Source organism: Apteryx mantelli, chromosome 29, assembly GCF_036417845.1.
Source record: "Apteryx mantelli isolate bAptMan1 chromosome 29, bAptMan1.hap1, whole genome shotgun sequence".
NCBI lineage: Eukaryota > Metazoa > Chordata > Aves > Apterygiformes > Apterygidae > Apteryx > Apteryx mantelli.
The window spans coordinates 4,870,980-4,896,290 of record NC_090006.1 but is presented as its reverse complement, the minus strand read 5'-3'; the positions used below and the strand labels follow the sequence as shown (position 1 = coordinate 4,896,290).

Below are 25,311 nucleotides of genomic sequence, written 5' to 3'. Positions count from 1 at the left end.
ATACTTCTCTGTTCTGGAGGCAAAGCAAGACTTTCCTTGTTCATCTTGTACTGGGGAATTCCCAAATGAGAAGTGATAGGGCAGGTATCTTTGCCAGTACACAGGAGATACTCTTAAGCATTAGTACTTCAGGGTTTGCAGACCCAGTACGTATTGCCCTCTGGTGGCCTAGTCTCTGAGACCGTTCGTGTGAAATGCTTAGCAAGATAACTGTGCAATTCAGTTCTTATTCTTGAAGAGGCTAAGAATTAGACAGAAGAATGGAGGATTCATAATGACTCAGCTGCTAATACAGGAGCTCATTCGGGCTGGTGGTTTGCTTTTAACCCCAATGTTTTCTTCTGTTTGCAGAGTGAGCACTTTTCCTTCCTGGGTATTAACAATCAGTCCAACCTGACTGACATGAGATGTCGGACTACTTTCTATACTGCACTTGGGCGTCTTCTCATGGTGGATTTAGGTATTACGATCTTCTCCTGGGAACCAGAGCAAAGTGGTGACATTGTGGTTTGGACACTGGGCTCTGCAGGATGCTGGGTATTGCCGTTTAGGAAGCTGCAGGACCGGAAAAGGATGTGGAAATGGGAAAAGTCAAATGGGATAAGAAAAAGGAAGGGAAAGAAGCTAGAGTGGCTATGTTGTTGTGTGCAGATAGTCTACACACGCGTGCCAGTAAGACTGAGGCTAAATTTTCCCTTCGTAATAGGCCAAATGCTTTCCTGAGATGGCAGGGTTTGTTCTAAGCTTTTCTAAAGCAAATTAAAGATGAACAGTGACAGCTCCTCTGCCTGGAAACATGGTCTCTCTAGCTCTGTGGGTGACCAGTGTCTGAAGCTCTCAACACATGCTTTGCTGAGGCAAATATGCAGGGTGTAGGGGTGTGCAGTCTGTTTCCTCTTGATTTCTTTTTTCTTTCAGGGGAAGATGAAGATCAATATGAGCAGTTCATGCTTCCCCTTACAGCTGCTTTTGAGACTGTGGCACAGATGTTCAGCACAAATACTTTCAATGAACAAGAGGCAAAAGTAAGCTGGCCAGAACCTTCCTTGTTATCTATGCTCTCCCTACTCTTCCCCCAGAGGCTTAGACGTTCCAGGTTCAGTCACACAGGAGAGAACAAATAAATCCTGACACGAGAGGGGCATTCTTGCCTCTGATGAGACAAGTAGTTGCCAGAGTGTGTGGTGTCTTCCTCCCAGTATATGGGAAGAGATGATATCCTTTGAACTCCTTGGGTTTTGGATGTAGTGCATAATTTAAGCAGTGAGGCTAATCTGCCAGCTTTCCCCCTGCTGGGAATGAAATACCCCAGTACTGTCACTGCACTGGCTCAACTTAAGGAAGGCTTCTGGCACTGACTGAAGAGGAAGAGCTGACTAAATTGAGATTGGCAGCCACCACAGAAACATTGTGTTACTGTTGGGATGGGAAGAAGGCTAGCAACTCTAGGCTAGAGGAGCCGAGGGAGACATCCGTGTGGTGTGTTTTAACATGTAGTGCCTTTTCTTTTGCAATGCAGAGAACGTTGGTTGGTTTGGTGAGAGACTTGAGGGGAATAGCCTTTGCCTTCAATGCCAAGACCAGCTTCATGATGCTGTTTGAATGGATGTATCCTTCTATTGCCCTACAGCTTGAGCCACCCTGCCAGTTAGAGGGGAAGCTCTAGCTGGCTGTATCCAAATGCCATATTCTCCAGCTAAATACTGAGTGGGGTTTCATTTCACTTTTATAGTACGTGGTGTCATGTCTGGAAGTTCTAAAATAGCTTTGGTTTTGCTCTGGCTGAGCAGCAACCTAGGGATTTGGCCTGTAAATCCCGAAGGCTTTTAATGGGATGTATGCATCTCGGCAACAACAAAAGTTTTCCTCCTACTTACTAAGGCTGACAGCAGTTGGTATATTTGACCTCTTGATGAGACTGTAGCTGCTCGAAGAGCCTGGGATCTGTGTGCTCGAGAGTCCCCTTTGGCTGGTGAAGGTTACTTGTTTGCTGCTCTGACAGATCTTTGCATCTGTCTGCCCTTTGTCCAACACCTTTTTGGTTCTGGTTTGCCATACTATAAGAAGCATGTATGCAATTCCTTCAGTTAGACGTGGGCTGTTTCTCTGATAAAGCAGATCCCAGCTAGCAGCATCAGCTACGTTTAGCCTTAAGTAAGCTGCTTTGCAAGGCTCGGAGGCAGTGCACAAGCTATGTCTTTTGGTAGAAGTTGCTGACCTTTCTTCTTCATGTAAACAAAGTTCCTTAGCTTTTTACCTTGCAGCTACCCATCCTACATGCCAATCCTACAGCGGGCAATTGAACTCTGGTACCATGACCCAGCCTGCACTACACCTGTCCTCAAACTGATGGCTGAGTTGGTACATAATAGGTATGAACCTCCAGTGTCTGCACGCTGGCAGGGATTTGTGTCTGTCTGCTGCTTCAGCCGTTTGGTGGGTGTTGGTGCCCAGTTGTGTTTTTTCTGCTTCAATCTATTTATACTTTGCAGGGTGCCAAGGAAGGGGGGAACTGGCATTGTTTCAGCAGGGAAGAAAATTACAAATATCAGTCATGTGTCACAGTTCAGTCAGACCAAGAGACAAGATCAGTAAGCACGCTGAATTTCTTGAGCATCTATTTGTAAGGCCAGCATCATAAGACGGCGGCAACTTGTATTAATTTTTAAAACCTATGTTTAAAATGAGCATTGTTCGAACAGCAGCAAGACCACTGCTTTTGCTTTAGACCATCCACTCTTTGCTAGAAGAGGTCTCTCTGATGCTATTCAGATAATTCAGAAGCTGTCTAGTTTGGCGATGGAAGTTTGCCAAGATGTGGCTCTGGCGTACAGCCAGCTTAACACAGCCCTATAGGAAGGGACCATTGTTACAGCCAAGCGAAAAGGACAGAAGGTTCAGACACAGTCGCTTTAGAGTTCTTGAGAATCCATGCTGTTAGACTGTTTACCACAACCAAATGATATCTTTACAGTAGAACAAACCTTACTGGAACACGTCCTCTTACTTATTTCAGAAGTGAACTGGAAAACTCACTGCGCTTCAATTTTAAGATCTGTTCACTGTGGCAGGGAAGAAATGCCAAGCTCTGGATTCTTGGTTGTGTTATGAATAGGAGTAGTCAGCCTGCCCCACAGTGCTCTCTTCCAAGATGTTCGCTGTGTTTGTGTACAGTAGCCTAGTGACTATTGCCAAGACAGGATTTCCAGACTCAGACTTGTAATATTTCTAAAGTCTGTGAAATATAGGCCCTTTCTTCTGAGACAGCAAGCTTGTCTGTCCCTAAACGACTGTGTCCTGTCTTGCCTTGGTAATGAACAACAGTATACTACCAGACTGGTGCATTCTGTTGAACTCTTGTGAATAGATTTCAGAGGAGGGTGCCCCAGTACGTAGCAGCACATGGAGGTGCTACAATATTGTCTCTGTTTTCATTCTGATATGTATGAGCTCATATTTATTCCCCGTTTTTCCGTTAGATCCCAACGGCTGCAGTTTGATGTGTCCTCACCAAATGGCATCCTGCTTTTTCGAGAAACGAGTAAAATGATAACTACTTATGGTGAGTATGCAGCAGGTGGGATCTAGGCAGCCTCAGTCTGCCCTTGACTCCTCCACTCGCTTGGGGGGGGGGGGAGAGCTGGGGCACTTGCCAGCTCAGAGAATGAGCCCAGGCTGGGAAGCAGTACCAAGTCACTTGCTGAATGCATACTCAGATACAGGGAGAGGCTTCTGCTTGAAGTACCGGGTAGGCAGGCAAGCAGAAGGGGTAGGGTATTTGCCATGCAAATGAGGAAGAAAAATGTCAGCAATGAACAGGAAGCCCAGCTGAGCCCCTTGTGAGTATGCAAGGTGGCAAAGGGGAACCTATAAAGCAAGTAGAGAGCAATTCTGTCCTCATGCTGTCCTGTTTCCACAGCAAAATTGCATGCAGCTGTGTTCTTCCTGGTTCTTAGTAGAACCATGCTGTTAACATGTAATGGGTTCCTTAACCTTTGGCTGGGAAGTAAGTCTCCAGTGTTTGTAACTGACTTCTCAGTCGCTCCTTATGGCTCTGCTGCTTTGTTTCTCCTGCACCTTGAGGGAGAAAGTATCTGGATGCAGTTGCTGAAATACTGAGTCTGCTTCTGTGCTCATGCAGGAAATCGTATCCTAACGCTTGGGGAGGTCCCAAAGGATCAAGTCTATGCCTTGAAGCTCAAGGGGATTTCCATCTGCTTCTCTATGCTGAAGGCCGCACTGAGCGGGAGCTACGTCAACTTTGGGGTCTTCCGTCTGTATGGGGATGATGCACTGGACAATGCCTTGCAAACTTTTATCAAGCTTCTGCTTTCCATCCCTCACAGTGACCTCCTGGTAAGCTGACACCTGTGATTAGCAGTGTAAGCACATGGCTAGGAAAGACAGGGTGGAAGATTATACAGTAAAGGAATACTTTAATCACAGAGACAAGTGAACTTGTGCCGCTTTCTGGAACCCCAGCTAGGCACAGGCCAGCAGGAAATTACAGCTCCTGGAATGTGCAGCAGCAAGTCCTGTGCGAAGGCTGCAACCCCATCACCTAAGGGCCTGCTGGGCAGCCCTGCTGCTCATCTCTCCAATGGGCTCCAAGTCTCAGCAGAGCAATTACCAAAATAATTGCTTCTCTACCTGAAAAATACTTCCTGCAAGCGAAGGATTGTTCTTCCCTGTACTGCCTGTGGGTAAAGATCTCAATGTGTCAGCAGTTACAGAGCAACCTGCTTGCTGAAGACATCCACCTACAGAGTCTTGCTCCTATCCAGACCTCAAATACAGTAATCCGTTTTGCAGCAGAACTTTGAGACCCGGTCAGCACAGTCCTGCCTGGCAAAATGTTGGGGAGAGGGGACAACTTATCCCTCTGAGTCTGTCTATTCATCTTATTACAATAGCAAGATCTGAAAGAAGTTTTCTCTGTGACTGCATTCAGCACGTTCTTGATCTGATATAACAGTGGCCAAACCGTGGCTCTTGAAACATGCAGTTCAAATGCGGCTCTTCCAGTGGGACCACTTTGCAGGACTACCAGCAGAGTCCTCCTTGTCTGGGGGCTGCTGAGGGATCTGTGTCACTGACTGCAGAAGAATCAGCAGTGCAGGCTGCTGAGCCCAGCACTGTGCACATGGATTTTGGGTGATCTGGCACTCTGCAGTGGACGCCTGGGGAGCTATTCCTATCTCTTTATCTCCAGCACTGGCATTAGTCAGCTAACACTTCCCATTAGAAGTGAGCAAAGCAGTGGGAAAAGATCTTTGATATAACAGAGTTGGGAGCCTGCTGGGCCATTGTTGTTGGAGCCTGTTTGGACAGTAGTCTGAGGTGGGGGGGAAATATGTTGGCTCACAAGTTATGCTGTGAGGGAGGTTTGTTTGTTCTCATTCCAGGAGATTCGGTAAGCAATTTTGAGATGATTAACGAATAGGTTTGATATATCCCACTGCAGAAGGTCTGGCTGATGGTTCCAGAGTAGCCAAGAAGCCTTAAGTCTTTCTTTCTCTCTCTGCAGGATTATCCCAAACTCAGCCAGTCATACTATTCCTTGCTGGAAGTTCTTACCCAGGACCACATGAACTTTATAGCCAGTCTGGAGCCTCATGTAATCATGTATATTCTCTCTTCCATTTCAGAAGGCCTCACTGCACTAGGTAACTATTTCTGTTCTCTGTTGTGCTCTTAGAGCTTTGATTTGGAAGTGAGGAAAGAGCCTGAAATACTATGAATTCAAAGTAACCAAAGTAATAGAGAAAAGCATCAGATTCAGGCCATGGAGTTGTGGACTGTTGTCCTGACCGCGCATAATCAGTCTTGGTGTAAACCTGTATTTGTCTTTTTTTCTGCACTCAGAGCTTATGGAAAGGGGTGGAATGGGTTGTTGAGTCAATTAAGAGTCACCTTGTTTCACCTCTGTTAAAGCTGAAACATTAGAGATAATGAACATGTCAGTGAGGAAGTCACTGACTGGTCTAGGTTAAATGGCTCTTGCTTGCCAAGTCCCTGCACGGAACCAGATGAATGGTGATGCTTTGCTGGAGTCGACCCAGGTGCGTCTGAGCAAGAGGAATGCTGGCAGTGTTCCAATATCTCCCCCTCTTCTGTTCTTGCAGACACGATGGTTTGCACAGGTTGCTGCTCCTGTTTGGACCACATTGTCACCTATCTCTTCAAGCAGCTGTCTCGCAGCACCAAGAAGAGGACCACACCTCTGACCCAGGAGAGCGACCGGTTCTTGCACATTATGCAGCAGCACCCGGAGATGATTCAGCAGGTAAAGAGTGAAGGTGTTGGGCCTTGTTGTGGCATGGCATGGTAAACTGCCTGATAAGCCCTGAATTCTTTTAGCATGACATAATATGGGGGATGCATGATCCCTGCTCTAGAGCTCTGGGCTTTTCCTGAGGGAAAAGGATTTTCTGGCTAGTACTGCATCTCTCCTACGCATTCAGTATGTGGTAGGTCTGATCTGAAAATGCACTTCAGGGCAATGGTTTTCCCTGTGCAAGGAACACCATTTTTGCATTTCAGAAGTGAAAGGAAGTAGCAAAAAACAAGATTTTTTTTCCTTTAAAAAAAAAAAAAAAGTATGGACTGCACTGGGAGTTTGTAGAAATGGAGCCAGGAAATATACTTTCTGCCAGTGAGCGTGTGATCCTGTTCTGCTTTAAGACAGGGTTTGTTTGAAGCCCTGGAACAATTCAGTGGTACATGTGCACTCACAGCAGAGCAGAAACCATGGTGTCCCTGTGCTTAGCAAGGTTGTGGTTAGACTTCAGCATACAGGAGCAATCTCTGCTGTGTCTCTCATGTTGGGACCACGTGAAAGTTAGGTTTGCTGCCTGTTAGAGCATGTGCTACCTTGGCACTGTTCATGCCTGGATTCAGAATGGCCTCTGCAGGGTGAATTTGATAATCAAGTTTTACATGCTGGTAGCACATCTGCCATCTGTCTCCTGCCTCTATCCACAACACCTTTGATATACATAGAGCTTGCTGGGATTTGTCTCCTCTGTTGGTCTTGAGCATATGTGATGGCAGAAGATCAATGAGCTGAAGACACGTTTTCCTTGCTTAGATGAGTCTTAGCATATATCTACACATACCATGTTGTTTAGGTACCTTTGTGTAGCATTCCTTAATGACAGGTGATTCTGCTCGCAGAGGTCTGGGTTTTGGCACTCCAGAGGGCTCAGCACTGGGATCGGGACATCCATACCTCGTAGCAAAACACTTTGTATATGCCCCTCACCTGACCTGCTGCATTTGAACAACAGCATGCAGTGCATTTCCTAGTGTTGTCCAGCTTCATTCCCTGGTACTAGTCAAGGTGTCAGCATGACTCGCAAATGAAAGCAGGAAATACTGTTCTGTCCTTCCACCCGGGTAGGTCAAAAGCAAACAAAAGCAGGCTCTTTAGGGAGCTAGAAGTTGTGTCTTCTGGGGATAAAAGAGAAACTGCATTTCCAAACCAGCTGTGTTAGACCTCAGTTTTTGTTCCTGCTATTATACCCTAACAAGGCTGTGGAAGGCAATGCAGACACCACTAGTGGGGAACAGAAGCAGCTTCCCAGGGCACAAGAACATATGCCTGTGTGCAGTTTGTACAGTTAAGCTCTTACCTTAAATGAAGATTAGGCAATCTTCCCCTGGCTGCCTTGGGGCAGGATGGGGTGTGTCAGAAATAAATATTGTAACAGCTTTCAGCACCTGCTATGTGTGCCTTCACTGAAGAGTTCTCTACTAACCACTGTTCACTGTTCTCTACTAACCAGGTGCTCCTTTTGTGCCATGATGCTGGGAGCACTGTAGCATTGAGGATCCAATAGGAGACAATACCAGGAGCATTAAACAAGCATGAGCTGCCCTTTGTATGTATATGCTTGGCTTTTAATCTCAGCATCTGAGTATCTTTGACGTCACTGATGATCTTTCTAGCCTGGTACAGAGGCCAGTCAGCTTTCAGAGGGGGCTCATCTTGGCAGCGTGAGCATGCCCATTCCACCCCTTGCCTGTAATGCAGGGATGCTTTCTCCTCCTGTGGGAAGGAAACTCTGGAGGTGAATGCTCACTCTTGTGCGTGCACAGTGCCATGGCAAGGGGAGAGCTGGATTTGAAGGGCTGGTTTTAAGCCTCAATCTCCCTTTTCCAGATGCTGTCAACAGTGCTGAATATCATCATCTTTGAGGACTGCAGGAACCAGTGGTCAATGTCTCGGCCTCTGCTTGGCTTGATACTGCTCAATGAAAAGGTAAACATCCCAACCTCCCATCCCAGCTGGAGAAGCTGTCTGGGCTTGAACAATGCTGGAGCCTTCAGACTGAACTAAGCAGTACTGTGGCAGAGCAGGAGGCTGGGAAGTCAGGACAGAGACTGTGTGTGTGTCAAGACAGAAGGGTATCCGGCCCTTCCCTGCAGCAGCCCTGGCACTAATGAATCCTATTTAAAGTCTCATAAGAGCACTAGAAATCATGCGAAGAGCTGTAACATGTTCCCTCTCTCTTCCTGAAGAGGATGTATTATGCCCTGTCCCAAAGCCAAGCTGGCTATTGCTCTGAAAATTAACCCATCCTTCTCTTGTCTCCCCCAGTATTTCTCTGACTTGAGGAACAGCATAGTGAACAGCCAGCCTCCAGAGAAACAGCAGGCAATGCACCTGTGCTTCGAGAACCTCATGGAAGGCATCGAACGCAACCTCCTAACCAAGAACAGGGACAGGTCAGTATGGAAGCCGCTGCGCCAAAGACCTGTTTGTGGCACTGAGACCTGCCTGGGTCCTGAGGTGTTCTGAGCCCATAGGTTTATGTGGAAGTACAACCTAGAGAACCCAGCATACAGTGATCCTTGTGGCAGCCTCATGGATAGCAAAACACTCAAGGCATGGGCGACCTCCTGCTCTAACATGTACTGCTCTGCATTTTCCTTAGGTTTACACAAAACCTGTCAGCGTTCAGGCGAGAGGTAAACGACTCCATGAAGAACTCCACCTATGGTGTGAACAGCAATGACATGATGAGCTGACGTCTCCCAACTCCACCTGTACAGAGCAGCATCTCTTTGGCCTGGCCCAGAGGGGTTACCGTTTCCGATGGAAAGAAAAGAGGGCGTTTCTAATCCCTGCTCTTCCCTAGGGCTGGATTGCGGCGCTCGCTTTGACCGTACTCCACGTCCCGAGGGAGGAGGGAACAGGAGGGGTTAAGCTCACCAGGGCAGGGTGCTTCTGTTTCCGTGGGAGGGGGTGGAAGGGCATAAGCCAGGTGCAAGAATCCAGCGTCTCCCTACCAGAATGTCTGCGTGGAACGCCAGCGCTCTGCTGCAGCCTGCCTTGTATAAACATGTACATTTTTTCATAACATTTTGAACAAGGTTTATATTGACTCAATTTAAAAAAAAAAAAAGTGTGACTGAAATTTTTACAGAGTCCTGGTGCACCAGTGCTGGCGTGAGGGTTGTGTATGCGAGTGAGGAAAGTGTGTCCTGCAGGCCTGAAGCTTTACTGGGCGAGGGGTGGGTGTGTGAAAGTGCAGAGATATATTTAGTGACAAGTGTAGAGAGAAGCAAAAAAAACAAAAACAAAAAAAACAAAAACATTGTAAAATTCCAAATGTATATTTTTTCTTATTAAGCCCCTTGAAATCACAACTTCCTGTTACCGTCTTGCCCTTGTTATTAGGAACTCTAAGCCATGCTGCGTGATCTCTCATTCGTGCTTGCTCGTGGGTGTCTCTCCTATCCCCCCGGTGTAACAGTAGGCGCTGTCCCCCTTGTCAATTTGCTTCTAGTAGGGCCCTCGCCTCCCTCCCTCGGGGTGACCTGTTGAACTGACACATTGCGTGGGCGCCGGCTTCCCCCTGCCCAGCAGCACTGCAGTAGGCACTCTCCTGACTGTACCTTGTACTTGCTTCCTAGTTGCTGTAAAGCTGGAAGCACGTGTGGAATAATCAGGCTGGGGGTGAGCTTGCCATGGTCTCGCGAATTCACCCACCACAGAGCGAGTGCCCTTGGCCCTTAGGGCAGGGCGCACGTACTTAGACAGGGCCAGGAGTGCAGGACCGCTGCAGTGAATTAGCCACCTTGGAGGGTTCTTAATAACAAGGTTTGCCTAGCATGAAGTATTTAACACCCCCTTTAAAATGATTCCATTTTTTCTAAGCCACCATAATAAATGTTTTGGATATAAAATTTACTTACAGAGGAAAGCTGATGGGGGAGGGGAACCTGTTTGCCTTGTACTTTTTCCACTATTGTTGCTGCTAGTCGTGTGCATTCTCTTGCTCAGCTCTACCCCACAGACACTCGGTCCTTAGGGTTTCAGTTTCTCTTTCCAGACACCACCTATTCTTAATTTTATTTTCTTCCTTTTTTTTTCCCTTTCCTCTGGCGATTGTGCGTTGGGTCCTTTTTCGCGTGAGCAGATTGCTGGTTGACTTGTAAGGGTGTTTGCTGCATACAGTGTAAGCATTGTGACTGCAAATAAACTTCAATGGTTTCTACTGAGCTGTGTCTATCTGGGCCTTGCCTGTGCTTGGGAGACAGATCCCTCTGCCAGCAGTTTCTGTGTTGTGGGCTCTTCTCTGCACAGACCTGATGGAGCAGCTGGCCAATGCTTGGTGGGTTTTGTTTCACAAATGAGGTAGCAGGTCAAAAAGTGTACTTGATATATGGGGGCCCTTGGGCAGGCTAGACTGAGTCAGGTACCAATATTCTAGCAGCAGTGCTGAACCCTGCTACTTATTGCTAATACCATGGTGATCCCTAGCCTGAATTCTGACTAAAATCAAAGCGGATTCAGAAATAGTTCCTTGGCTTTTCAGTTTGTTCTAGGGGAATCTGACAACCCGTTTATACAGACAGGCTGGCAGCAGGGCCATTAACTCTTGCAGCACAAGGGAGTTTTAAATGTTTATTTACAATCTGCAAATGGAATCTGAACTCAAAGGCTGTTTCTGTAGGAAAGGCAATGAAAGCACAGTTCAGTCCTGGGGAGAGCGTCTACCCTCACTTCAGTCTGTACGTGCCTCCCTTACGGAGGAACAGGTGCTCCTGCGTCAAAGTTTTGTCTCTCACATCTGTTAAGCACTGTGGGGTGAGCTCCATCCCATCCTCATGCAGATGCTTCTTCCACTGCTCCAGCAGACCCTGTTTTTTTGGCACTGTTGTAGACAACGCTGTTACAACCCTCTCTGTTCCGAGCTATTTCAATGGCAAAAAACTGGATTCTGGTGGCTAAAAGAGGGGAAATAAAGGTTTAGAGCTGTTCAGATTTCCTACAACCTCATGCAGCCTTGGTCCCAACTAACATTTCCCATCTCTGCAGAACAGCAGGGCCTCCTTTTCCAGCACAAAAGGAACTTGCTTCAGGCTTCACCTTGACCCTTGCTAGCAGCACACACAGCAGACTGCTGTTACCTCTCTGCAATTCAGCCTGCCCAGAGGAGGAGAGAAAATGGTAACCATCCTAAGTCATATTTATTCAAGGTGGAGTGTGGACCCTTAAGTGCAGATTTCTGGGAAGGAGGAGGAGAGAAAGGTGCCAGGTCAGTCTGTGAACCTGACAGCTGCATCTAGCCTCCTAGAGCCAGTAGAGCTGGTGTGACAGCTGACATAACACCCCCTCTAGCCCTGGGGCCACTCACCAAATATCGTGTTCTCTTCTGTGTAGTCTTTACTGCAGTCCAGGCGGAGCAGGGTACCGTAGTTGAAGTCCTCGACAACCCCTTCAAACTGCATGCAGAATGGGCGCCATTTCTAGAGAGAGCAGTGTTCATGTCTGCCTTATTTCTAGAGCCGCTGGAAGCTAAAGGCTGAGGGAGAGATGGGATATTCACCTTTCCCTGCTACCCCTTCAGCACTTACCTCTTTGGCTGGCTCCGATTTGAGCTCTTCTGGGTCAAGTACATCAATTTTAAGATCACTAAAGGTTTTTCTGAATTCGCCATAGATCTGGTCATCGACTTTGGTGAGGTTCAGAAACTTGGGATCAACGGAGGAAATAAGCTACCAGGGAAGATACAAGAAGCAGTAGAGCTCACACCCTTTCCTTTTGACCTGCCGTTCCCCTCCAGCTGTTTCAGCCCTGGGTCTCATGTTGTGCGATGGGTATTTGTCTTGTAAAAGCAGAAAGCACATGAGATCCCATCCAAACCCCACTGCCATTTCTACTACTCGACCACTAGTCAGCCCCTGTGGACTTACGTTAAAATAGACTTCAGCATGCTGGTACGCCTTCATGGCCCAGATCATTTCAATGTTGGGCTGCAGACAGACAGGAGCAAAGGTGGTTAAACACTGCCATCTTCAACTTAGCCTCCCACATAGCAAATATCTTGAAGTCGTTTCCTGCTGCTTCTTTGGAGAGGGTGGTGGTGTGGGGAAAGCAAGTGGCTGGCAGCGGTTTTCACGGAAGGAGAGAACAATAAACAGCGATAACTAGGCTGAAAGTTACCTTCCAGGTAACTGGGTCTGGTTTAGCCTGCGCACCTCGTCAGGAGGGTCCAATGTTAGCCAGAACCCGGTTCTAGAGCACAAGTGAACTCGGATCAGAGCTGAGGGTGCACGTTAATCACAAGGCTCCCAAACGATGCTATAAAAGGGAGGAGGGAGATTCCGGCACTGAGGACGGATGGCTCTAAACCCAGATATACTGCGTTTGCGTTGTGACCCCCCCGCACGGTGTCCTGCCCTATCCTCACCCCTGCAGCCCCCCCGGACCCTTGCGCTGGATGCACCTGAGCACAGGGATGCTCAAGGAGCGTCCGAGCCGGGGCCACGGCCTCCTCGGGGAGCTCCCGCATCCCCGAGAGCTCCGGCGCCGGGACCCTCGCAGCGGAGCCGCCTCCCCGCGCCCCGGGGATACTCACATCGTTGCCGTAAGCCTCGGCCGGCAGCGACAAGGCGCGAGCGGCCGCCGCGGCCTCGCTGGCTCCCTGGACGCGAGACAGGAGAGAAGCTGCAGGAGCAGGAAAGCACGCGGGGAGCCCCCGGCCCGCCGCCCCCAGCCGCTACCGAGGGGGCGGCCCAGCCTCCGCGGGGGGCCGCGCCCCCGCCCCGGCGCCCCAGCTCGCCCCTCCCGGGGATGCCCCGCACCGTCCCGGGGCCGTCCCGCAGCCCGGGCACCCCGCACCGCCGCCCCGCGCTCCCGGAGCCGCCCCGGCCCCGCCGCCTCACCAGGGCGCCCAGGGCCGCCCCCGCCGTCGCCGCCATGCCGCCGCGCCGCCGGAAGCGGGGCCGGAACGCGGCGCTCGGCGCTTCCGGCCGCCGCCCGCGCGCATGCGCCGCCTCCGGGAGGGGGCAGGGCCAGGAGGGGGCGTGGCCAGGCGGGGAGGGGGCGTGGCCAGGCGGGGCGGGGGCGGGGCGCGGTGGCCCCTGGCCGAGCACGGGGACATGCAGCAGGGTGGCAGGGCGCGGGGGCACCTGGCGGGACGTGGTGGCGCTCAGCAGCGCTGGTAGGGCACGGTGGCACCCAGCAAGGTGGCAGGGCACGGCGACGCTCAGCAGGGGCAGCGGGGCATGGCAGCGCGCGGTGGCACCTGGCAGGGTGCGGTGGCACCCAGCCGGGGTGGCAATGCACAGTGGCACCCAGCAGGGATGGCAGGGCACAGTGGCACCTGGCAGGGCACGGTGGCACTCAGCAGGGGTGGCAATGCACAGTGGCACCCAGCAGGGATGGCAGGGCACAGTGACACCTGGCAGGACATGGTGGCGCTCAGCAGGGGTGGCAATGCACAGTGGTACCCAGCAGGGCACGGTGGCACCCAGCAGGGGTGGCAATGCACAGTGGCACCTGGCAGGACGCGGTGGCACTCAGCAGGGGTGGCAGGGCACAGTGGTACCCAGCAGGACACAGTGCCACGCAGCAGTGGTTGCAGGGCACAGCGGCACCCGGCAGCACCTCTGTGAGGCAGCCCAGAGGCTCGGCGAGCTCCCGGCTGGGCAGGGAGCGCATCGGGCTGCAGCTTTCTGGGCAGGCACCGCCGGCTGATGGGTCTCCCCGCACGGACCCTGGGGAGCTGCGGTGCCGGGGGAGCCGAGCGACAGGAGGGGTCCCGGGCTGGCCCCCGGTTTCCCGGGTGCGATCAGGGGCTCCCCCATCAGCTGCGATGCAGACTGGGCTCCTCCGGCAACGGAGCACAGCTGCGAGGTGTAACGACCCTACGAGCGAGGATCTGCTCTCCCTGCTCCTCTTGGAGCGGGTGCCGATTGGGTGGGCAGCGGCTCCGAGCCTCTATAAGCTGCCGAGCGGGAGCCAGGGGGCAGCTGCTGCTGGGGTGTTTAGGAGGCTCTTGTGGGGGTTGATATAAACCGAGTGCCCAGGGTGAGTTTTCTAATGCAGCGTTATCATCTGGGGCTGAGCTGTGCGGGCTCCTCTCCAAGCTGCAAATGGAGAGCCTGAGCCTCCAGCTGCAAACGGAGCGAGGCTGGCAGGACCTGGGGTGGCTGCTCTGTCCTGGAGCCTGGCTGGGCTAGTGGGGTCCCAGGGGGAGCCCCGGGGGGAGTAGGGGGAGCCAGGCTGGTGTCCCCAGCTCTGCAGCCACACACAGCGCTGGGCACGGGCAAATGCCCTCCTGCAGCCCAGGGTGGGCGCTTGGGGGCAGCGGGGGGGAGGCTTGGGAAAGCCTTTGCAGCCCAGGAGCCCTCCTGGGTAACGCTGTCCGCTCCCCCAGGAAGAGGGATCCTGCCGCTATGTCCCTCACGGACAGCATCGACATCGACAGCAAGTCCGAGAAGCCCATGTCCCTGATCTGGGGTAAGGACCTCTGCCTCGCACCGCCATCCCCAGCGCTGCGGCGAGACCGAGCCCGCTCCGGCCAGGGCGCCTGGCCCGCCGAGGCCGGCGACGAGCCCCTCGACCAGAGACACCCCCCCCCTCCCTCGGGGTCGAGGTGTGCATTGACCCGCTCCGACTCCTCCGCGGTCTCCCTCCGTAACGGGGCCGGACTCCTGCCTTCACCTCGCCTGCCCGCCGGGAGCCGGGTACCGCAGCATCATCCGCTGCGGCTGCTCCCCGACGTCCCCGGTGCCCTCCGGGCGGGAGAGGGGGCGCGCGGTCCTCCCCAGCGCCCTGCCCCGGCGGCTCCCTGAGGCTCGCCGTGTCCGCAGGGTGCGAGCTGAGCAGCGAGAAGGACTCCTACACCTTCCAGGTGCCGGACGAGTGGCAGTACGAGCAGCAGCTGGCGCTGCGGACGGTAGGTGGTCGCTGCCGTGGGCAGATCCGGGAGCACCCGGAGGAGGACCCCAGCCCTTCACTGGGGTTTGGGCAAGGGATGTCTGGAGGCGGCAGGGTGCCACGGAGGGGGGCTCTTCTTGCTCCCTAAGATCTGCCTGGGAGAGAAGGCCAGGGACGAGTTCCACGTGGTGGAGATCGTGCCGGCGGAGGACGGCGAGGGCCCCCACGCCCCCATCCCGCTCGCCACCCTGAAGCCCTCGGTGCTGCCAATGGTGAGTGCCCGGCGGCGGGGGCTGCCCCGAGGGGGCTGGCTCCGGCGGGCACCGCCACGCGCCCTCTCTTGCAGGCCACCCTGGTGGGAGTGGAGCTGACGCCTCCCGTCACCTTCCGCCTGAGAGCCGGCTCCGGCCCCGTCTACATCAGCGGGCAGCACGTTTCCCGTAAGCCGCCGGGGCGCGGAGGGCTGGGGGACTCGTGCTCCGGGCTGCCGCTTCCCAGCTTGCTGCAGGACCTTGCTCCGAACCCTCCTCCGCGCTGGGATGCGGAGCTGCCTCCAGCAGCCGGAGCCGGGCGATGGGAGGGCGTTGGGACGGGATGCCCCGAGGGAAACCCGCCTGGGGGGGGGGCTCTTGCCCGCCTGGGAGCAAGGGTTGAGCTGGCCTCTCCCGCAGTAATGCCCAACCTGTCCTGGGATGAGGAGGAGGTGGAGGAGGAAGAGTCCGCGGAGGAGTCCCCCGAGAAGCCCCCCAAGGTCCAGGCTGCCAAGAAGGGCAGTGGCGCCGCCAAGGTAGGCACGGAGCCGGGCGCGCGGCTCCTCCGCGGAGGCGGGAGAAGGGGGTCCCGGGTAGCCGGGACGCAGGGTGGTGGTCGTGCCGCAGGGACAGGCTGCTCCGAGCCCCCCCGCTGCAGCCAGCCCCAGCAACCCTGACGTCTAACTGGGACGAGCCGTGCGGCTTGGCCCTCGGAGGCGTCGCAGGCTGCTGGCAGAGGGAGTCCCCGTCCCGCCTGCGCTTGCGGACGTGCCTGGCCCCGTTAACTGCATCCCTCTCTCCTAGAAGAGGAGGCTGGAGAAGGAGGAAGAGCTGTGAGTATGACGGAGGGAGCTGGCGGGTGGAGGGCAGGAGGAGCGTGGACCGGACCGGCCAGGGCGCAGCGGGATCTGTCGGGGTCCCGCGCCGGCTCGGCAGGAGGAACCGTGATCCCAGCCCTTTCCTCCTCTCCCGAGCAGGAACAACGTCTCCTCCGAGGATCCCCTTCCCAGCAAGGTAGGAGCCGGCCCTGCTGCCGGGGTGTCTGCATCTTCCCAGTGGCTCCGAGCAAGGCTCTGAGCTCCCGTGGGACCGCAGGGCCTGCCTGGATTAATCCTGATTGCTCGGGACTGAGAGCCCTTGGGGAGGGAAAGGGACTGACACGCGATGCTAATCGTGGTCCTAGCTGGCTGCCGAACTCCCTAAAAGGGGAGAGTAATGGAGGGCCAGGGAGGGTCGGGTTGTCCCGGACGGATGCATCCCTCCGGGCTGGGCTCCCCGTGCTCAGCACCACGCGGCTGTACTGAGCCGTGGCCGTGGTCCTCTGGCAGGGCCGAGGAGCAGGCAGGGGGAAGAAGCCAGCGGCAAAGAAGTAGCGCGAGCTGCGGCAGGTAAGCGGGGAGCAGGGCCGGGGCGGCCGGGTGCCACGGCTCCTGCTTGGAGGGTGCCGGTGTCCCTTCTCTCCTCCTCTGCGTGGAGGACAGGGCTGGGTGCTGGGCTGAGGTGGCTTGAGCACGTTAGTGCTCTGCACGCTGGCTGGGGGGGGGGGAAGCTCGGCTCGAGCGTCTGCTCGTGCTGCTCTGCCTGGGAACGGAGCTGCCTCCCTGCGGCGAAGGCTGCAAGGCTTCGAGCAGCTCCCGCCGCTCCCCGCGAGCGCCTGGGAGGAGAGGTGGCAGCCCGGCCCCGGGGAGAGCGAGGAGGGCCTGGGGCGGCCCCTCTAAGACCCTTTCCCCTTCCCTTCCAGGGCCTGGGGCAGAAGAGCCTGGAAGTCTGCTATTTTTGTGCCGTCCTTCCCAAATAAAGGATCTGTTTTGCACTCCCAGCTCCCTGTGCTGGGGAGGGAGGGAAGGGGAACGCGCCTGGGGGCCTCGATGCCCCGGCCCTTCCCCGGGGTCTGAGCCCGCCGGGGGCAGGCAGCGCTTCTGCCCTGCGGCGGGAGGGTTTGGCCGCTCGGTGAGCCGTGTCCCGTGCGGCTGCAGCCGTGCAATTCTCGCCTCTCCCTGCAGAGGCCAGGGCTGCAGCGGGGACAGGCGGCGGGCTGAGCTGCTGCTGCCGTTCGGGAATACGGGAGCATCCTCGGGTGCCCGGCTGTGCAGCGCCCTGCCTCCGGCACGGGCTGCGGGATGCTCGCGCTGCCCGGGGCCGGACCTCCCGTGGGGCTGGCTGGGGGGCTGCAAGGAGACCCCTGCCCTGCAGAGGAGACATCGCTGCCCTCTGATACGGCCATGGGGGCTACGCAAGCTCTCGCTGCGCCGCTCCCTCGCTCCAGCCGCGTTTGACCGCGACGGGGTCTGCGAGGCGGCCGCCGTTCCCGAGCATCCCGCCGTTCCGGACTCGCTGCGCGGCGTCCCCGCCTCGGCGTGGGGGCAAAGCCTGCGGCAGCTCCGTGCAGGTCCCCCCCCCCCCCGGCTCCCCCCGCGCAAGGCCAGCCCCGGCCCCGGCCGCGCGGGGTAACAAGTGTCGCTGTGAATAGGAGACAATAGGGGATTACCGAGCAGCGGGGAGATGATTATAACCCATTGACCTGGCCTTGGTCGGGAGTTAGCAGGTATTTGTGGAGGGTCCGGTGCCCCTCGGGAGCGCGCGGGACACTGCTGTGCGCTCAGATTGGCCCCAAGGGGGGAGCCGAGCCGGCCACAAAAGCAGCCTTTAATTCCCCCCCAGGTGTGTGGCGGGAGGGCTGCGGCCCCGAGCATCGCTCCGCGCTTCCCCGGCCACAGGGACAGCTGGCCCAGGTGGCCACCAGCCGCCCGGCCGGCCGCACGTGCGGCGAGAGCCGGGGCTGCCCGAAGGTTTTGACAGGCGGCCCCCCCCCCCCCTTCGGCTTTCTTCTCCCCGCGGGAGCTGCTTGCACAAGCAGGCTCCCCCCGGCGCGTTGACGGCTCGCCGGGACCCTCTGCCCCGGCCCGGGGAGGGGACGCCCGGAGTGATGACGGCTCCGCGGCCATCAGTCATCGGCTGCAGCCGGGGGACCGGAGACGCGGCCCCTCGGGGGTGGCCGGCTGCTGCGGCAGCGCCGGGATGCCGAGCCCTCCGTGCGGGATGCTGAGCTCCCATCCAGGGCCGCCAGCTCCCTGGGGGCCGTTCGCACCCCGGCATGGGACACGCCATTCCCACGGGAAACCCAACGCTTGTGTTTATTGGGAGCAGCGGTTTGTGGTTTGGGCTGAATTCCTGGCCTGGGAGGTGAGAAAGCACCAGGGGAGGTTTAATTTGGGTTGTTAGCGCTGCATCCACCCCCCAAATTCGGGGGGTGCAGGTACCCGGCGCTCTCGGCAGCCCGGGCGGGTGCAGGCTGCGCTCTCGCCCGCTCCCCGGCACGGCCGCCGAGACGGGCAGCAAATGCCCCGGCCCTGCTCCGGGCGCAGCTCCCCGGGGCACGGCGAAGGGGGCTGCTTTGCACCCCACGTGCGGCCCCCTCCGGGGCAGAGCGCGGGCGTGTTTTCGGGCACCGGCCTGGCCACCTGCCAGGGGTGTTCGTAAGGCACTTAGCACCTCCGCGGCCGAGCGCCGGAGCAAACGGCACGCGGGGAGCGGCGCATCCTCTGCCTCCCGGCGCGGCGGCGGAGCCCCAGGGACCAGCCGGCCCCGCTGCGCGCGGGGGGCGAAAGGGGACAGGGGGGAGCCCCTAGCCAGTGAGCGCCAGGCCTGGGGGGGCCGCCACGGGCCCTGGGAAGCCTCCGAAACGGGAGCCGGCTCTGGGGGAGCAGGAGCGCTCAAGCTGTCGATTGCAAACCGTTTGCGGTGCCTTTCTCACGCCTTTGCGGCGCAGCGTGGTCTGGGGGCTCGCGGCAAAGCCCCCGACGGTGCTCGGGGACGAGGCGGCCACGAGCCACGGCTGGGCTCGGCGAGGGCCTGGCGTGCTGGCCAAAGGAGGGTGACGAGGAGCATCCTCGGTGCGTGCAGGGGGTGCCAGGGCTTGGCCCACCCCCCGTGCTCTCGCAACGCACCGGGCTGCCGTCCCCCCCCGCCGCAGCGCCCGCGTCCTCCCCGTGCGCGGCTTTGCCACCCGCCGCCTCTGCGGGACGGGGACACCCCGAGCCGAGCCGCCGCGCCGAGCTGCCTCCCTCCCCGCCTCCCCCTTCCCCTCCTCCCTCCCAGGCCCCTGCTAGGTCCGATCCTCCTTCCCTCCGCAGTGCCGACTGCCTCCCGGGAGAGGTTCGGCCCCTCTCTGCACAGGCTCTTCCAAGCTTTAAAGGCTGTCACCAGGCCGGGACAGGCGCAGCGACCTGGCGGCTCCCGGCTCGATGGGGCGCGGGACCCCGGGCGCTCCCTTCCGCGGAGGGCAGCCGTGCCCTGCCCGGAGCCACCTTTCCCGCTAGCTGCTTCCCGGCTGCCGGAGGAAACGCATCCCAGGGACCGGCCCGAGGACGGGAGGCTGATGGGGTGGGGACGCAGGGGACACCATGGATCTGGCTGCCCCGAAGGCTCTTGCAGCGTAGGACGCGCGGCCCGGAGGGGTGCGAGAAGAGAGGACCGCGGCCGGCGGACGCGCTCTCCCCGCTGTCTCCCCCATGCGCCGTCTCCGGTCCTGCTCCAGAGGCACCGGCATCGCACGCGGGCTTAGAAGCGCAACGAGAGCCTGGGTTTCGCCTCGCTTTTCCCCGGCTGGCTCTGAGCGAGGGGACCGCGCGAGGAAGACGGGGACGCTCTGCTCCGTGGCTTTCGCCGCCCCAGCGGGAATGCGCCGGCGGTGAGGGAGCTCGGCGAGGCCGGGAGCTTTGCAGCGCGCCCATCTCGGCGCCCCCGTTTCATGCCTTTTTCTTGGGGGCTTCGGCGAGCGACATGCAGCCCATCAGCCTGCAGAACCTCTCCATGTAAGCGCTGCCTTTCCCTCTCCCCGCCGCTGGTTTTGTCGCAATTCTTTGCAACGCGGGTTTTATCAGTAGTTTATTATTAGTGCAGTTGGAAACAGCTATTCATTGCCGGGGGGAAAAAAAAATAATAACCCCAAACAAAACACCCTGTTTCTCTCCCTCTCTCTTTTGTTTCCAAATGCAGATGTTTCCAGCTCCTGATGTTTTCCTGTCAGACCCAGGTACGTTGATAAAACACTTGTCTGTTTTACTAACCCCCTAACGGCGTGAGCTCGGCTCGGGCTGGTCCGCGTTTGCTGGCTGCCGCGGTCCGGCCCCGCTACGAAGCCGGGCGGTTCGAAGGCGCCGGGTTTGCAATAACGTCGGCGCCGCGTCGGGGTGCTGGACTAACCGCTTAGGGCCGTTTGCATCGGGGACGTCCTTTCGCATCGCGGGTGGCTTTCCCCGCCGCGGCGGTGGCCGGGCGCAGGGCGCCGTGCTCTGAGCGCTGCTCTTAAATATCCCCCCGCGTGCAAAGGCTGATCCTGCCACGGGGCCGGCGCTGCCCGCCGGGGCCAGGTCTGGATGCGGAGAGACCCCGCGGGAGGGGAGTTTTGCTGCCGGGGGCTTGGCGGCGGGGGCACGCGGGGCTCGGCGCAGGGCACAAGCGCGCTCGCCACGCGCCCTTTCGTAGCAGCCCGCGTCTGGCCGGGGACAGCTGGCGCGGGCAAGGCCAGCAGGGAAAACCCTCCCCGCGCGCCGCAGATGCATCCGATACATTTCTCGCAGCCGGGCTCGGGGAGCGACGTGCCAAGTCCATCAGCCTTGAGATCTCGGGGCCGGACTCTGCCCGCGCTGGCGGCGGCGGCGGCGGCAGCAGCCGCTTGGCGAGGGGGGTGACGGGGCAGCGCCGAGTCGCGGCGCCGCACGTTGGCCCCGCCGGCGCGAGGTTCGGCGCCCCCCTTCCCTCGCCCCCATCCTTGTTAGGGATGCGCCGTCCCTTTTTGTGCGCTTTAGAAAGGCAGCGGCTATTAAAATGCACTGTTCCATATCAGCACCCTCCTCTCCAGCGCCCGAACAAAACCGCCGTGGCTGCCGCCCTCGGAGGCCTTAGTATGCGCTTGGGACCCTTTTTTCTTTTCCCTTTTTTTTTCCCCCCCCCGCCCCCCCCCAAGGTAAATGCCTTTATTTCTTTGGAAACGAGAAGGGAAGGGAGCTGCCTTTGATGGAGAGGGGCCTTCCCCCCACCCCAGCCCCTTAGCCAGCCCCAAAGGCTTTAAAGCGGATCCGGGCAGGAAACGAGCCCCCGAGGGGTGCACAGAGGTGGCGGGGAGCCGGGTGCCTGCCCGGCCCCGGGGTGCCGCGGGGGCATTTCCCCACGGGAGGCAGCTTCCCGCGACGCCGGGGGCGGTGAGGCTGGTGCAAGCCGGCCGGGAGCTGCGCTCTCCCCGGGGGTTGCCGGTCCGCAGGGGGATGTGCCTGTGCAGGGAGCCTTCCCCACCGGCTTCCCCTCGCGGAAAAGCGCAGCTGCAAGCCAGGCCCGTAAACGCCTGCGTTTTGGCTCAAAACGACCGCTTCGGAAAGCAGGAACTCAACAAGTGGGAATCTGCTGTTCCTATGAGCCCCAGACTGTGCAGTTGCATCCCAGTTGGCTTTCAGCTTTCCCCTTATGACTGATTTTTTTTTTGGAGCGCGGTAGGAAACATGGGATGCTCCCTCTCCGGAGCGCTTCCCCCGGCTCGGGGCCTTTCCGGCACGCGGCTGCTGGCCGGCTCAGCCTCGGCGCCCCGACGGCGCTCACGGCCCTCCGGCACCGTGGCAAGCCGTGACATCGGCTCTCAGACCAGGCTTCCTGCTCGCGCAGGGACTATCCGAAGCCGCCTCCTAAGACGCGCACGGGAAGGCGCTGACTGCAGCCCGGTGCCGCGGGGGAGCGGGCGGCTGCCCCCCGGCTCGTCGGCAGTAATTAGCCACCGGTTACCGTACGATAACTCTTTGCTGGGGGAGCGAGTGGTTCTGCTGCTGCATTAGCATAAGCCACGACACTGGCCGGGCTCCACACCGCGCTCCGTTCCTCCGGCCGGGAATGGTCGGCGCCAGGGCGTGCGCAGGGTGCGGGAGGAGATGGCTCCGCTGCCGAGCTCCCAGCCCGGCTCCCGGCCCCCGGGAGGGACCAGCGGGCGTTTTGCACCGTCCTGCCCCGGTTCATCAGGCGGCGACGTGGGTGTCCCTCGGTCCCTGAGGAGGAGATGCCGACGAGCATCCATCTGGCCGGGGCACAGCTGGGAGCATCCCGTTGCCCGCTGCCGAGGCTGGCAGGGAAGGATGGGGCTGCGCTGGCCGGTCCCGCGGAGAGCATCCTCACCTGCGCGATCCCGCGTCTTTCTCGGCACGTGCGATGGAGAGGAAGGTCCCTGCTTCTCCATCCCTGCTGCACCAGCCGTGCATCCGCGTGCCGAGGCGCTCCGGCACGGAGAGGGCTTGGGCGCGCACGGGGCGCTGCTTGCACCGGGCATCCTCGACCCAGGGTGCCGGCCCCGACGCCTGCCCGCCGCAGCCCCGCGAGGCTCCCGTCTCCGTCCCCTTGCCGTGGGCTGTCCAAAACAAATTGATTTTATTTTTCCCTTTGTAAACAAAGGGGGAGAATCAACCGTCTCCTAATTTTAACCAGTACGTGAGGGACCAGGGCGCCATGACCGACCAGCTGAGCCGAAGGCAGATCAGGGAGTACCAGCTCTACAGCCGGACCAGCGGCAAGCACGTCCAGGTGAACGGCAAAAGGATCACCGCCACGGCCGAGGACGGCAACAAATTTGGTAAGGAGCCCGTGGGCCCGGCTTTGCCAGCCGGGGAGGGAACGGGGCAGGGCTGGGTCCGAGCCGTGGCGAAATCCTCCCCCTCCGGGTCCATGTGGCTGCAGCCAGGTGCCCGGCAGCCTCGCAGGGTCCCCGGGCGTTGCAGCTGGGCTCTTGCGGTTATTTGAGGACTTGGAGGCACCAGCTTGGAGGGGCTAACGCAGAGCCAGGGGATGAGGCCGTGCCCTTCCCGGGACGGAGGTGTTCATGCAACGGCTAGAAAAGCTCCGGGAGGTCTCTGCTCCCCGAGGAGCTGTGCAGGGAGCCGGCAGCAGGGCCGCAGGAGGCGAGCACCCGGGAAGGGTTAAAGGTTTGAATCGCCCTGACGGAGTTGGTCTCGTCCCGAAGCCGGGGTGAACGTTTTCCTGGCATGGGGCAGCCGATAAGAGAGCTCGGCCCGCATTGCCCGTGGCTCTTGTGCCAGTTCTCATAGTTGCTTAGGGACCGAGTTCAGCTCCGGTTAAAAATTGGCTTTTCAGCTCCTCTGCAAGATGGATCGATGAATCTTTGTGCCCTGGCGTAACTCCGTTTAAAGGGCTCGGCTTCCCACCAGCGTTTTGCCCGTAACGGAGCAAAAAACCCTCCTTCCCCTAAGGGCTCAGGGCAGCAGCGGGGTCCCCCCGGACACCTCACTGTGCAGCGTCCGCCTGGACGTGGTCCGTGATCCCTCCGCTGCTGCTCGTCCCTGCTCGGACCCGGACACGGCCCCGCGCAGCCCTCGGGTGCCTGGCGGGGCAGCATGCAGTTCCCCCCCAGCCCCCCCCCCCCCAAAAAAATAACTCCCAGGAGAACAAGGCTGAAACGCAGCCCTGACCTTGACATTTCCAAAGTCACGTTTCTCTCTAATATCATGCAACATTACTTTTTAAGCCCTATATTTAAGGCTTTTGCTTTCTAATCACTTCCCTGCATGAGAAACGCAACTTTTATTTGACAAGAAATGCATCTGCCCGTGCCGGCCGCAATCACCTGATCCCAGTGTCAGCACCTTAAATATTTATATGCAGAGGGAGCTGAGAAAGCAGAGCGGCGAGCGCCGTCCCGGGCAGCCCACCGTGGGCCGAGCCGCCCCGCGGCGCTGCCCGCAGACCCTCCAGCGCCGGCTGCCGGGTGTCCTGGCCCCGCGGAGGCCACGCTCGCGGCTCCAGGGCGCGGAAGCGTCGCGAGAGGCTTCCTAAGCCCGGTGGCTGGCGAGGCTGATTCAGCACCTTTCCAGGTCTTTCCCTGAATTATCTATGCCAGGGCGAGCGCGGGCTGTCAGCCGCTGGGCGCAGCACCCGGCGGGGTCATTGGTTTCAGTGTCGGCTCCCAACCTTTCCAGCCACCTCTGTGTCGTCGCCAAACAATGAGGACGAGGATAATTAACCCGCCGGGTGCTGGACCCGGTCTGGCCCTGGAAAAGCCATTGAACATCCGACAATGCGGATGTGCCGGGGGGGGGGGAAGGGGCCGCCGCTCTCCGCGGCGCTTTTATCCGACGCGCCGTTTGCCTCCGCTGAGCTTCGACAAAGCCGCCGGGCATCGCGGCGGTGCCGAGCCGGGAGCCGTGGTCCCCCCTTCCCGCGGGGATGGCGATCCCGCCGGCTCGGCCCTGCAAAATGAGGCGAAACGGAGGCGAAACGGAGGCGGGGAGGAAGGTTTTCCCGCGGCCCCGCAGGCGGCGGGGGTTCGGGGAGCCGGCAGCCCCCGCGCGACACCTCTCCCCTCGCTCTCGCCCCGGCAGCCAAGCTCATCGTGGAGACGGACACCTTCGGCAGCCGCGTGCGCATCAAGGGCGCCGAGAGCGAGAAGTACATCTGCATGAGCAAGCGGGGGAAGCTCGTCGGGAAAGTGAGTCCCGGCCCGGCGTGCGCCGGGAGCGGTGCCGCGCTCCCCTCCGTCCCCAGCCCCGGGGCCCTTCCCCGCCGGCGCTGACGCTCCCTCTGCTCCTTTCGCAGCCCAACGGCAAGAGCAAAGACTGCATCTTCACGGAGATCGTGCTGGAGAACAACTACACGGCTTTCCAGAACGCCCGCTACGAGGGCTGGTACATGGCCTTCACGCGCCGCGGCCGGCCCCGCAAGGCCTCGCGGAGCCGCCAGAACCAGCGGGAAGCGCACTTCATCAAGCGCCTCTACCGCGGCCAGCTGCCCTTCCCCAACAACGCCGAGCGGCAGAAGCAGTTCGAGTTCGTGGGCTCGTCCTCCCCGACGCGCCGCACCAAGCGCACCCGCGCCCCGCGCCCGCTCACGTAA

General features: G+C 58.3%; 4 protein-coding genes across 5 annotated transcripts in view; 3 read left to right on the top strand and 1 right to left on the bottom strand.

Annotated features, from left to right (window-relative positions):
- Positions 1-10,509, top strand: part of XPO7 (exportin 7) — a 38,120-nt gene extending 27,611 nt beyond the window's left edge. The window contains exons 18-28 of the mRNA XM_067312389.1: positions 352-460; positions 919-1,025; positions 1,520-1,608; positions 2,265-2,372; positions 3,480-3,562; positions 4,142-4,356; positions 5,528-5,666; positions 6,126-6,286; positions 8,165-8,263; positions 8,603-8,730; positions 8,940-10,509. Of these exons, the coding sequence (XP_067168490.1) occupies positions 352-460; positions 919-1,025; positions 1,520-1,608; positions 2,265-2,372; positions 3,480-3,562; positions 4,142-4,356; positions 5,528-5,666; positions 6,126-6,286; positions 8,165-8,263; positions 8,603-8,730; positions 8,940-9,033 (1,332 nt within the window). The 3' untranslated portion in view covers positions 9,034-10,509. The remainder of the gene's footprint in view (positions 1-351; positions 461-918; positions 1,026-1,519; positions 1,609-2,264; positions 2,373-3,479; positions 3,563-4,141; positions 4,357-5,527; positions 5,667-6,125; positions 6,287-8,164; positions 8,264-8,602; positions 8,731-8,939) is intronic.
- Positions 10,510-10,896: 387 nt separating this feature from the next.
- On the bottom strand, positions 10,897-13,232 carry PBDC1 (polysaccharide biosynthesis domain containing 1). The gene is made up of 6 exons (XM_067312388.1): positions 13,180-13,232; positions 12,873-12,938; positions 12,208-12,267; positions 11,869-12,009; positions 11,649-11,760; positions 10,897-11,238 (listed from the first exon to the last, which is right to left on the bottom strand). Exons 1-6 carry the CDS (start codon positions 13,213-13,215, stop codon positions 11,117-11,119), a joined length of 537 nt encoding a protein of 178 aa, XP_067168489.1. The 5' UTR covers positions 13,216-13,232; the 3' UTR covers positions 10,897-11,116.
- Positions 13,233-13,381: 149 nt separating this feature from the next.
- Positions 13,382-16,803, top strand: NPM2 (nucleophosmin/nucleoplasmin 2). 2 transcript variants are annotated; one of them, XM_067312386.1, is made up of 9 exons: positions 13,382-13,457; positions 14,676-14,758; positions 15,112-15,197; positions 15,328-15,450; positions 15,525-15,618; positions 15,850-15,965; positions 16,237-16,262; positions 16,407-16,443; positions 16,758-16,803. In XM_067312386.1, exons 1-9 carry the CDS (start codon positions 13,396-13,398, stop codon positions 16,800-16,802), a joined length of 672 nt encoding a protein of 223 aa, XP_067168487.1. In that variant the 5' UTR covers positions 13,382-13,395; the 3' UTR covers position 16,803. The 2 variants fall into 2 exon arrangements, with proteins under 2 accessions (XP_067168487.1, XP_067168486.1); XM_067312385.1 differs by having other exon boundaries at positions 16,234-16,262.
- Positions 16,804-19,832: 3,029 nt separating this feature from the next.
- On the top strand, positions 19,833-25,311 carry FGF17 (fibroblast growth factor 17). The gene is made up of 6 exons (XM_067312271.1): positions 19,833-19,853; positions 20,104-20,243; positions 20,428-20,464; positions 22,861-23,038; positions 24,801-24,907; positions 25,015-25,311. Exons 1-6 carry the CDS (start codon positions 19,833-19,835, stop codon positions 25,309-25,311), a joined length of 780 nt encoding a protein of 259 aa, XP_067168372.1.